The sequence below is a fragment of the Dipodomys ordii genome, unplaced genomic scaffold, assembly GCF_000151885.1.
Source record: "Dipodomys ordii isolate 6190 unplaced genomic scaffold, Dord_2.0 Scaffold216, whole genome shotgun sequence".
Taxonomy (NCBI): domain Eukaryota; kingdom Metazoa; phylum Chordata; class Mammalia; order Rodentia; family Heteromyidae; genus Dipodomys; species Dipodomys ordii.
Genome location: NW_012267432.1, coordinates 979,507 through 990,867, shown reverse-complemented (window position 1 = coordinate 990,867; position 11,361 = coordinate 979,507). Strand labels below are relative to the sequence as shown.

The following is an 11,361-nucleotide window of genomic DNA, read 5'->3' as shown; positions in this document are numbered from 1 at the left end:
ATTAATAGAGGTAGAAAGAAAAAAAAACTAAAAATATTTGGAAGACAGGTGTCTGGCTCACGCCTATAATCCTAGATACTCAGGAGGCTGAGATTTGAGGATCGCAGTTCAAAGCCAACCTGTGCAGGAAAGTCCGTGAGACTTATCTCCAATAAACCACCAGAAAACTGGAAGTGGTGCTGTGGCTCAAGTGGTAGAGCACTTGCCTTGAGTTGAAGAGCTCAAGGACAACACTCAGGCACAGAGTTCAAACCTTACAACTGATAACTATCTATCTATCTGGCAGAACTACAGAACTTAGAAATTGAATGAATAGCATGACAGTGAAATGCTCTAAGATGGGGGCCTTCAGGTGAAGAATTATCTGGGTAAGGCTCAAAGGTTCTATGCATTGAGTTCTTGGATGAAACACGTCTCTAGCCAGGCACAGTGGCATGCCTATAGACCTAGCACTTGGGAGTTGAGAGTGGGAGGTTGATTTGAGACTAGGAATTTGAGAACAACTTTGGGAAACATGGTAAGATCTAATTGAAAATAAATCTCCATAAATTATTTGCAGTTAATTCAAATTACCAGTTCATTTGTCTCTGCTGATAAAAGGGCTTTCCTTGCTTAAATTGAACTATTGAGCCCATCTAATGTACCAGGTATTATGTTTGAACTCTGCCTTTGTAATTACAAACTGTGAAATAAACCTAGATTGTAAGAGCTGAGGTACTAGAATTTGGCAACCATAGGGGTATAATCTTCTCAATGGTAGTTTCTTTGGATAACATTTAGTTATATCCAAAGGCGGGCACAAATGTCTTTTATTTAAGGGTTCAAAACAAGATTAAAAAAAAACACAGGGAAATTAAGCTTATAGTTTATTCCAAGAAAATGAGTCCAAGCTGTCTAGGAAAGTGCTAATGGCGAGGATAACTGGAATGTTAAAGTGAAGTGATATCAAAGAATGACAGGAAACTATCAGTCCAATAAGCAAAGCAGGAGTTAAGATGCAAGTAATAGTGGCTTTGGGCTTCCCCCCCTCTCCCCGCCCCCCGTTTGTCATTGTTGTTGTTGAGTGGGTATGAGAGAATAAAAAATCCTTAGATTGGGGCTGGGAAGATAGCTCAGTGGTAAAGTGCTTGCCTTGCATGCATGAGGCCCTGGGTTCAATTCCTCAGGATCACATAAGCAGAAAATAGATGGAAGAGGTGCTGTGGCTCAAGTGGTAGAGCACTAGCCTTAAGCTGAAGAGCTAAGGGACAGCGCCCAGGCCCAGAGTTCAGGCTGACAGAAAAAAAAAAAAAAATCTTTACATTGGGTCAAGGGAACTTAAAAGAGACCTAAATTCTGAATGATTGTCTAAATACTTAAGTTTACACACAGACTAAGAACTAGCAACTTATAAAAAAGTAACAGGGCACTAGTAATTAGTGGTAGTGAAACAAATAATGAGAGTCACAGGGATCAACAGCTTCCAAAGAATATGATGTCAAAGAGCAGAAGCGAAATTCTGAAGCCAATGAGAGGAGCACCCCCACAAAAAAGTTTATGCTAATGTGAGCAAGCTAGTTTGTTTATTTATTTCTGGTCCAAGGATGTGACTGAGTGGTACAATGCTTGTCTAACATGTACAAAGCCCTTGGTTCAGTCTCTAGCACTGAAAGGAAGGTAAGGAGGGAGGGACGCTATTTCTGTATTGTGCTTGAAGCATTACACCATTGGTCACTACAGCAATGGCTGTCACTTTATAGAAAGATCTGATATAGAAAATAGATGATAAAACTAGGCTTTGTTCTTGAGTGGTAAACAGAAGACAAAGAACCAGGGCACAAGAAACTGAGAAAATGGTTTGCACCTAGATCAAACTGCACATGTGAACTCTGGTAGGCTGGGCATACCAGCACTTGGTAGAGGCAGGGAAATCTTGATTTTGAGGCTGGCCTAGGCTATACAGTGAGACTCTACATCAAACAAATCAAATCAAAATGAAAAGCTCTATAGACCAGAACCTTTAGGAACTATGCTCCTAGTTTTTCTCTAATAGGTACTAATTATGTGAAATTGTAACCAAAGAAACATAATTCAAAATGGAACTTTACTGAAAAGACACATACAATGGTTGAAGTGGACCAATTTTCCCAGCACTAGCACATCTGGTTTCTAATGTCCTATTTCTGAGAGCTAAGATGTTCACAAACTTTTTGCTTGCATTTATACTTCTCAAGGAGAGAAGTGTAAAGACATGAAAGCTACTATACAAGGAAATTTCTCATTAACAATTTTCTGTTCCTATTCTATTATTCAAGAAATAGCAGAACACATGAGCCCTTTTCTCAATAGATAACTGTACAAATGGGCTTTGAGTAAAGTCTGGCTTCTTCATCTGTTTAGTAGACAATCCTCTTATAGTTTTTGCTGTAAAAATTGGAACATGACATCTGTTAAATTTAGAATCTATACAAACTTAATGCTCAGTAGATAATGATTTTGAGAGACAGCCTGATGTAGAACAAAGAATATGGACCTTAAAGTCAGATCTGCACTGCTTTGTGGGTGGCTGAAAGTTATTATTATTGGAGCCAATGTCTACATTTAATTCTTCTGTAAAAAATGAAACATTATCACCTGATGGGGATTCTTGAGGATGTAGCGTGGATTGATGACAGCAGTAAGAGTAAAATAACTATCATGGTGATTAGGGGAAGGAATGGATCGGGGATTTCTCAAGGGGATTTACTGTAATGAATACTTTGTTGAGATTGAAGATCTTAAATATTTGGTAGCATTCATGACATTTTTCCTAGCAGTTTGAATGGAAGAAAACAAAAATCATACAAGAGGTCAAAGGATGCTAGAATATGAGGCACACATGTCATTCAGAATGTTGAATAGACATAAGTGCCACCAAAATGAGGACAATGAGAAAACAATGGAGAGGCTAGAAGGGAAATATAGGAGAGTGACAGAGTGAGGTTAATGAGGTACAATCAAATCTCTCCTTCAACAACTAATGTATGCTAATAAGAAAATCCTTAAAAAAAAAAAAGGAATGAAGAAGCCAGAATTAGAAGTCATAGAACAAATATAGTGAGAACACTGTTGAATAGAGGGTAGCAAGGTGGAATAAGGAGATCTTAGAAAAGCAGTAAAACATTAAGGTAGTATTAACAAGGTTCCACATAGTTTACTTGATCCATATTTTACTTTTTTACATAGTTCACTCCCCCTGCATAACTACCACCATTGACTTCTTCCTCGAGTTTGAATGCATTGTGGTTTCTCTCTCCTTGATTGTCCTTGAAGAAAAAAAACAATTTTTTTTTGTTTAAAGGTTTTACTGCTAATTCCATGAAGACGAGAAGTATGAAGTAACAATCATGAGAAAAGGTTGAAATTATTGAACAAGTTATTTATTTACAAGTTTCGTCTCTGTGGTCAATGACTTCCTAAAAGTGATGTGTAAAAGCCCTTTGGGTCCCCCCCCCCCAGATCCAATACAACTATTTCTTATAAAACAATCTAGGGAGAAAAAAAGAAACACGGAACCAATGCATACTTTGCCATTTACGTGTTAAGACAGAACCCATGGGCAATCTGTCATCTGAATGAGAACTTGTGTCGGGGCTTGAAGCCTGCAGATACGCCCTCAGTGACAGAACCAAGCATGGCACCAATAAAACAGACAAAGGTTCCATGCCCAGAATATAAACGACATAGTGTAGAAATGGGGTTTATTGGCTTCAGGTTAAGGAGCAACAACACTACCTGGCTTTCAGGTAACGGCCTCAATCTCTCTGTACAAACGTCAACCAAGCCCCAAGGTCCACTGGGTCCTTCCATTGGAGGGTCCATCTTGCAGCTTCCCCTCATGAAACTGGACGGCTAGCTGCCTGACGGTGAGACATTGGGCTGTTCTTCGGTAACGCCGGGCGCAGCCGAGGCAGCCTCGTAGTCGGCGATGCGGCGCTGTACCAGGGCAGGCATAAGCTGCACATAAGCGGCCATGAGCCGGTGGTTGGAATGGATCAGCTTCCCGGCACAGCTATGCAGACAGGCCTCCTGGAAGGAAGACAGAAGTGGAAGTAGAGACCAAAAGGGTCCTATCAAGCCCACCTAGGTCCAGCCCCAGTCTAGGGTGAGGTCCCGGGGTCAGACATTGGCGGGGAGGAGGCCGTTCTCTGAGGCTCCCTACAGTTCCCCACCTCCTCGGCGTCCAGGGACCGGTGGTGTAGGCTGGGCACACAGCGCTGGAAACAGAGCTCGGTCATCCGATTGTAGACCAACAGGAAGTCTCGCAACTGGGAGAGAAAGGGACCAGAAAGAGCTGGAAGGGGCCTCCACGCCACTCCAGGCCCCGCAGCTGGCGTTTCCCAGGACCGCACGCCACAGCCTGTCCTTCCCTGCCCGCGAATTCCTGACTCTCTGCACGTCTACCTCTGTCTCCTGAGATGCGGGTTTAGCCGCGAACGGAACGTCTAACCCAGAAGTTTTAACTCTCACTCACGTTTCTCAGTTGCTGTTGCTGCTGCTCCATAGCGCCAAGGACGCGCGGCGACGCCACTTCCGATACACCTAGGTCCCGCCCCGGAAGTAAACTCTCACCACTCTCCCGTTCCCTCCCTCTCCTCAAGGATTTGAGGGCTGGGCTTCAAGATCGCCCTGCCCACAAATGCGAACGTCACTTCCGCCCTTATAATCTGCGACGTGGCCGGCTTCGTCTGCCCAGAGAGGGCGTCACTTCCGCCGAATCCCTGACCTGCTGCTAGGATCGCGACGGGAACTGGAACCTGAGGTCCCCGCGCGGTCCGGGCCTGGCGCCCTGAGGGGAAGAGCGGCCCGGCCCAGGTGAGAGGGACTTACCTAAGCGTAGGGAAGTGGAACGCAAGAACCTGCCCTGAGGGCAAGATGTCCTAAGCCCTAGGCAAGGATGAGGACACACCTGATGCCCAGGTGTGTGTGTGGGGGGGGGTGGGGGCAGGGAGACACACACCTGGGAGACATAACTGACTTTGGAAAGGGTCGTCTATATCCTGAGAAAGCGAGGCTTTTAGCCAGACCCCGACAACATCACACCAATTGATTCAACTAAGGCCTGGTGGCGAGGGCTGGGGAAGAGGATGAGATGGAGGAGAGGGAGACCACCCGAAGGAAGGGGAAAGGAACACCGAGGCATGTGAAAGGTCAAGCCTTGGAGAACATGCCTATAAAGCTCGTGAGCACCTGAGCCCCCCGGAAAGGGGTTCGACTCCTGGTGGGAATAAACACACCTGTGCAGGGGATAAGTTGGAAGAGGGAGCGGACTTTTGCTCTGTTGTTTACTGCTTTATTCCCAGTGCCTGGACGTGTACTTCCTGAATTTCTTTTGAATGACTAGATGTGTGAATGATTACTGAAGGTGAAGTTGGGGGTTGTGAGAAGACACCTTAGGCTGGAGGGGCTCATGTGTTTAATTTTTACACACTTTGGAGGGAAGGAATGCACATATACCCAAGCAAAGAAGTAGGAGTGGTGAACCCTAGGGAGACTCAAATCCCAGGACAACCTCTGAAACCTCAGAAATGGCAGGGGAAGCCTCCCTGTTCTGGAGTGCTGGCCAGTTTCCAGCACTGTGTTGGGCTTTGCAGTGCTCTGGGGTGGAGACCTTGATTCCAATTCCTTCTCTAGCCATGACAGACGGGATCCTAGGGAAGGCAGCAACAATGGAGATCCCCATCCATGGGAATGGCGAGGCTGGGCAGCTTCCTGAAGATGACGGGCTGGAGCAGGTGCTTCTGTTTGATTCTTCTCAGTGTTTCTCAACTTAACAATCCCAGCTTTCAAACCCTGGGCTCTCGCTTTCCATTCCACTGCCCTTTTCTTATCTAAGTCCTTTTATTCTTTCTACGAATCTCCGTATTTTGACTCTGTGCAGGCTTCCCTGTGTAAACTTTGATGCTTCAATCTAAGCTTATTCCCACCCCCAAAATGTTTCAGCTGCCCCTATGTTCCTGAAGCGCCCCCTCTTCTCTGGCCTATAGGACCTTCAGCAGGTGATGGTATCAGGACCCAACCTCAATGAAACCAGCATTGTGTCTGGTGGCTATGGGGGCTCTGGTGATGGACTCATCCCCACAGGTATGAATGATCAGAGGCAGAAAATTTGAAGGGGAGTGGGGCTGGAATGGTTTGGAGGCACATAGGAAATGTCTAGAAAGTGTCTATAATGTCTGAAGATCTTGGGAACTACTGTGCATTTGAACCCCTTGGGCTCTTCAGCCCCAGGCCAGCTACCAGTGTTGTCCATTTGCTTCCCCCTGGTGTGTAGTCACTGAGATGGCTCATTTTCTTTTCCTCTTACCACTGCTTGAGCCTATGTAAGACCTCTACTTTAAAGGAATTCCCCAGCTCTGGAACATGAGGCTGATTTGGAACTTTGTGAGGCTTCTTGGAGCTTTACTTTTCTCTGTATAGGAACTAGAGAGAATTTCACACTAATATTCTACATGGAAATGTCAACCAAGTTTCCTGTTATTAAGACCCACCATTCTTTTTTTGGGGGGTCTGGTCGTGGGCCTGAACTCTGGGCCTGGGTGCTGTCCCTCAGCTATTCAGCTCAAGGCTAGTGCTCTACCGCTTGAGCCACAGCACCACTTCCGGCTTTTTTCTTTTTGCTTATGTGGTACTGAGGAATTGAACCCAGGGCCTCATGCATGCAAGGCAAGTGCTCTACCACTGAGCCACCTTCCCAGCCCCAAGACCCACCATTCTTGACCCTTCCTTGCCTACAGTCAGTGTGTTTTCTTCTGTTTTCTCTGGCTCTGTACACCAGCAACACCCCCACTCCACCCCAGGTGTGCCAGATACATTTTGGCTTGGGGTTTGGTTCTTAAGGCATAGGCTTCCAGTTCCCCCAATGCATAGGAAAATCTAGTCATCTGTTTAGCTGCTTCTTCAGTGAATCTGTTTTATGTATTGGGAGGGAAATATAAGGAGGGCCACAGAAGTGTCTGCTTATGTCTAAGAGAGGCTGGTGTCAGAGAACTTGGTCCTTTAGGGTCTGGCCGCCATCCATCTCACAGTACCACTCCTGCTGGCGCTGGAGATGAGGTGGCTCGGGGCATCGCTGGAGAGAAGTTTGACATTGTCAAGAAATGGGGCATCAACACATATAAGGTAAGGATTCAAGCACTTCTCTGTTTCCCAAACTCCCCATGGATACCTTTTCCTAGATCCTAGATTCCCATATATGGCTCAGACTATAATACTGGAGGTGTTTGAGTAGCTAGCTACCTTTTGGGAGGGTGTGGTCTAGGGTCTCAGACTTTTCCTTCCCCCACTTCTTAATCAGTGCACAAAACAGCTGTTATCAGAGCGATTTGGCCGAGGCTCTCGAACTGTGGATCTGGAGCTAGAGCTGCAGATTGAGTTGCTGCGTGAGACGAAGCGCAAGTATGAAAGTGTCCTGCAGCTGGGCCGGGCACTGACAGCCCACCTCTACAGCCTGCTGCAGACCCAGCATGCACTAGGTGATGCCTTTGCTGACCTCAGCCAGAAGTCCCCAGAGCTTCAGGTGCCTCAGCCAGAACAAAGAGGGTGGGGGGACTGGGCCCCAGCCCTTCCTAGCAGTCACTCCTCAGCCTCCCTCCCTCCCTCCTGCAGCCCCCAGGGAGAACCCCTCCAGGGTGGGCCCAGCCCTGCCCCCAGCAGCACTCACCTGTGGAGGCAGCCTAAGGGTTTGTACAGAGGTCCAGAAGTTGGAGGGGGTGAGGGTGGGGGAGGTGGCACATTAGGTGCCTCACAAGTAACCCTTCTCTACGTCATCAAGAATGCCTTTGGTGCTCGGCCTAATCAGAGCTCCTTCCCTGCCTGCTGCACTAGCTTTCCCTGTTCCTGTCTTGTAAACTTAATCTGAGAATCCCTTTCCCCCCCGGCATTCCTACCCCAGGCATCCCCAGGATGGCCCAACTAACTTTCTGGCGATGGAGAGCCTTGCTAGAGACAGTCCTTGTTATTTTTAGTTTTGATGGCTGTTTTCCCTCTCTGGGAAGAGGGGAAATGAAGGACTGTGCAGCTCCAATTAGGTAGGGACTGTTACTCAAGGCCTGTCCCTCCCTCTGCCCTCAGGAAGAATTTGGTTACAACGCAGAGACACAGAAGTTGCTGTGCAAGAATGGGGAGACGCTGCTAGGGGCTGTGAACTTCTTTGTTTCTAGCATCAACACATTGGTCACCAAGACCATGGAAGACACGCTCATGACTGTCAAGCAGTATGAAGCTGCCAGGTGTGAGCACTGGCAGGGCCCAGTGGGAAAGTTGGCTGGCACGGGTGGAAGTTTGGGCATTAGGGGCATAGCAATAATTCAAGAAAGAAAGGCAAATATGTGTAAGAACATAGGAGTTGAGACCAGCCTTTATTACCCCTTTCCCAGGCTGGAATATGATGCCTACCGAACAGACTTAGAGGAGCTGAGCCTAGGTCCCCGAGATGCAGGGACACGTGGTCGACTTGAGAGTGCCCAGGCTACATTCCAGGCCCATCGGGACAAGTATGAGAAGCTTCGAGGAGATGTGGCCATCAAGCTCAAGTTCCTGGAAGAAAACAAGGTGCCCACCCTGTACCCTCCTTGATCCTAGGCCACCCTTACAGTAACCTTCCCCTCATCTCTCCCCATTGTCGGGTGGGCAGGGCAGTTTGGCTAGAGAATGCGTTCCTTGTCAAACTCTGCGCCATTTCAGGTCGCCCTCCTCCCAATCACTGATCATTGTTCTGTTGGGGGGGGGACATAGATGGGAAGAACTGCCCTTGAGCTCGGGTACAAGAACCCTAGGCCCAGCAAATCAAGTCAGGTTTCCATCTCTCATATTGACCTTTCTTCTTTGACTCCCTGGGTGGAGTTCAGTTCCCATCCCAAGAGCACCATTAGAGCAGAATCCATGTGTCCCTGGACTATGCTCATAGCCCCTCAAGAAGGGTGCCTGAGTCTATCCTGCTGGACCCCCAGATCAAGGTGATGCATAAGCAGCTGCTGCTCTTCCACAATGCCGTGTCCGCTTACTTTGCTGGGAACCAGAAGCAACTGGAGCAGACCTTGCAGCAGTTCAACATCAAGCTGCGGCCTCCAGGAGCTGAGAAGCCTTCCTGGCTAGAGGAGCAGTGAGCTGCTCCCAGCCCAACTTGGCTTTCAAGAAGGACATTGGGAGGGGCAGCCCCAGGGTGGAGGAGTTTGGACATGGGACATTCCTTGCCATTTACCTTCTGGCTTGGGCTCCCTTTCTCTGCTGGGGCCTGACACCAATTTTGCCCATACTGCTGTGGTGTGAAGAGGGCCACACCTCTTCTGAAGAAGCTGCTGCCCTGTCCTTTATCTTCTTGGCCACTGGGCATCATTCCCAGATTTTTTTCCTTCCACTCCACAGCCAAAGGCTATGACAAAACTATTCCCCGGCCAATGGCATCACTCCTCGGGCCAATCCCCAGTTCCTGGGGTATGCCCCCTGACCAATGACAGGGTCTCAGAAGACCTTGTCAGCCAATGGCAGCTCTTCTTGCGCTCCCCTGGGCCAATGATGTTGCCTCCAATACTCTTTGTCCCTCCTCTGTGCGTGTCCATTGCAGTGAAGGGGACTGGATCAAAGGAATGGGGATATTGGGGAGCCCCATTTCTGACCCTACACCTGATTGGGTCTCCCCTTGCCCACTCACCCAATTGTGCTTGGAGCCCAGGAAGACTGGGGTCTAGCACTAGGAATAAACCTTTCATAAAAGCAGGCCCAGTGAGGTCCATTTGTGGGGGACAGTAGGAGGGTGGACTGGGTAGAGAAATATTTAGTCTCACCAGGCACTCAAATCCTATGAAGTCGAAAGAGTATGGGGCCAGGCAGCTGAAATTACAGGTTTCAGGAGTAGTCTGAAGGACTGATCTCCCCAATCCCACTTGGAGCTAAGGCATTAGTTGTCCTTCAGGTCTGTACCAAGACAGCCACAGATCTTAAAAGCAAAGGGTCCAGAGGGGGTTGGGCTTGCTGACCTTCTTCATGTGTTCAGTCATATAGCAAATATTTACTGAGTGCTTTTATTTTGCCAGGCACTGCTTTAGACCCTGGGGAAACATCAGTGAATAAAATACGGTCCCTGCCCACAGTGCTTAAAACCTAGTGGTGGATAGATGAGTAACCAGGCAACTATAATGCAGTGATAGGTACTAGCAGAAGCACAGCATGCTGTAAGAACTTGGACAAGGGGCAGCTAGCCTAGAGGTGGTGATTTTGGCATCAAAGCTGAGACCTAAACAAAATGAGTAGCTGACAGCCAGGCAGAAAGATCCACATCTAAGAAACACCAAGTAACAGTTCAGTTTGGAATGAAGAAGACATGACAAAAGGGAGCCTGCAGGCTGGTTAAATATTTTTGCTCTTTGGAGAAAGCAAGCTGTGAAATGTTTAGGTCACGGGTTTGTTAGCACTGGAGAAGTCGAGGGTTGAGAAAATTAGAGCTTAAATAGTGTGGCACACACCTTTGTTCCTTCATTTTTGGTAATCTAGTGGCCCTAGCCTGGAGCCAACAACCATGAACCCTTCTGAGGCTCTTTCCTTGTGGTTGCTGGAATTCAGAGGTTGAGGTTAAGGGCAGTTCCCATGGCTTTGCTGCACTCAGATGTTCTAAGCCAAACCTAAGTGAGAAATCACAAACTCCCCAACAGCATTTTGGTTTAGTCAGGGGCCAGGTGTCATCACCTCTGTTGCTCCTTGTCCAAGGCTAGCTCCAAGATTTTTCAACATTTTTCCCACTTACTTCTGGAGGGCTAGGGAAAGGAGACAATCCAGTCAGTAAGAGTCTGATGGCACTGGGATCCACATGAGCATGGCTTTGCTCTTTATCATCCATACTGAACTTTCCAGGCAGGCTTCCTGAGTTTTGGTTAGCAATTACTTGACTAGAACTTGACTGTGTATGTGGTGGTGGTGGTGGGGGTCCTCATAAGCCCCCATTTTTATGGGCTACCAGAGATTTTTCAACAGAAAGGCGGTCATTGAATCTCTAAAAACAGACAGAGCCTAAAAGCAGGGCTCACACCTGGTCCCAACACTTCCCAAGTGATCAACTTTAATGCCCAGGGAACTAGAACTCTATTTCTTCAGTCATAAAACAGAGCTAATAAAAGAAGCTACCTATTATGTTTATGAGTGTTAAGTAAGATAACGTATGTAAAATGATTATAGTTTTATGTCTGGCACAAAATAAACAGTCCCTGCTAACATAATTTTTATTATTTTCTACCGGGGCTGCTTTTCGATAATGCAATGGTTCTGAGACTTGCCCTGGATCTCTGATGTGAAAGGAACCGCTAGAAGGTCAGAATCCTATCCCCAGGAGAGGATCTCCTGACACCCCTA

At 47.3% G+C, this 11,361-nt stretch overlaps 2 protein-coding genes across 4 annotated transcripts; one reads left to right on the top strand and one right to left on the bottom strand.

Moving 5' to 3' along the window:
• Positions 1-3,211: 3,211 nt before the first annotated feature.
• Timm10b (translocase of inner mitochondrial membrane 10 homolog B (yeast)) lies at positions 3,212-4,565 on the bottom strand. Of its 2 annotated transcripts, XR_001175788.1 has the most exons (4): positions 4,493-4,565; positions 4,191-4,286; positions 3,754-4,047; positions 3,212-3,284 (listed from the first exon to the last, which is right to left on the bottom strand). XR_001175788.1 is itself a non-coding variant. In XM_013035599.1 (3 exons), the coding sequence occupies exons 1-3, from the start codon at positions 4,520-4,522 to the stop codon at positions 3,871-3,873; spliced, it is 303 nt and encodes a 100-aa protein (XP_012891053.1). In that variant the 5' UTR covers positions 4,523-4,565; the 3' UTR covers positions 3,377-3,870. The 2 variants fall into 2 exon arrangements, 1 of the variants encoding a protein (XP_012891053.1); XM_013035599.1 differs by lacking the exon at positions 3,212-3,284 and having other exon boundaries at positions 3,377-4,047.
• Positions 4,566-4,737: 172 nt separating this feature from the next.
• Positions 4,738-9,735, top strand: Arfip2 (ADP-ribosylation factor interacting protein 2). Of its 2 annotated transcripts, XM_013035645.1 has the most exons (8): positions 4,738-4,833; positions 5,653-5,753; positions 6,006-6,102; positions 7,022-7,140; positions 7,316-7,537; positions 8,092-8,249; positions 8,397-8,571; positions 8,970-9,735. In XM_013035645.1, the coding sequence occupies exons 2-8, from the start codon at positions 5,655-5,657 to the stop codon at positions 9,123-9,125; spliced, it is 1,026 nt and encodes a 341-aa protein (XP_012891099.1). In that variant the 5' UTR covers positions 4,738-4,833; positions 5,653-5,654; the 3' UTR covers positions 9,126-9,735. The 2 variants fall into 2 exon arrangements, with proteins under 2 accessions (XP_012891099.1, XP_012891101.1); XM_013035647.1 differs by lacking the exons at positions 4,738-4,833; positions 5,653-5,753; positions 7,022-7,140 and having other exon boundaries at positions 6,043-6,102.
• Positions 9,736-11,361: the final 1,626 nt, after the last annotated feature.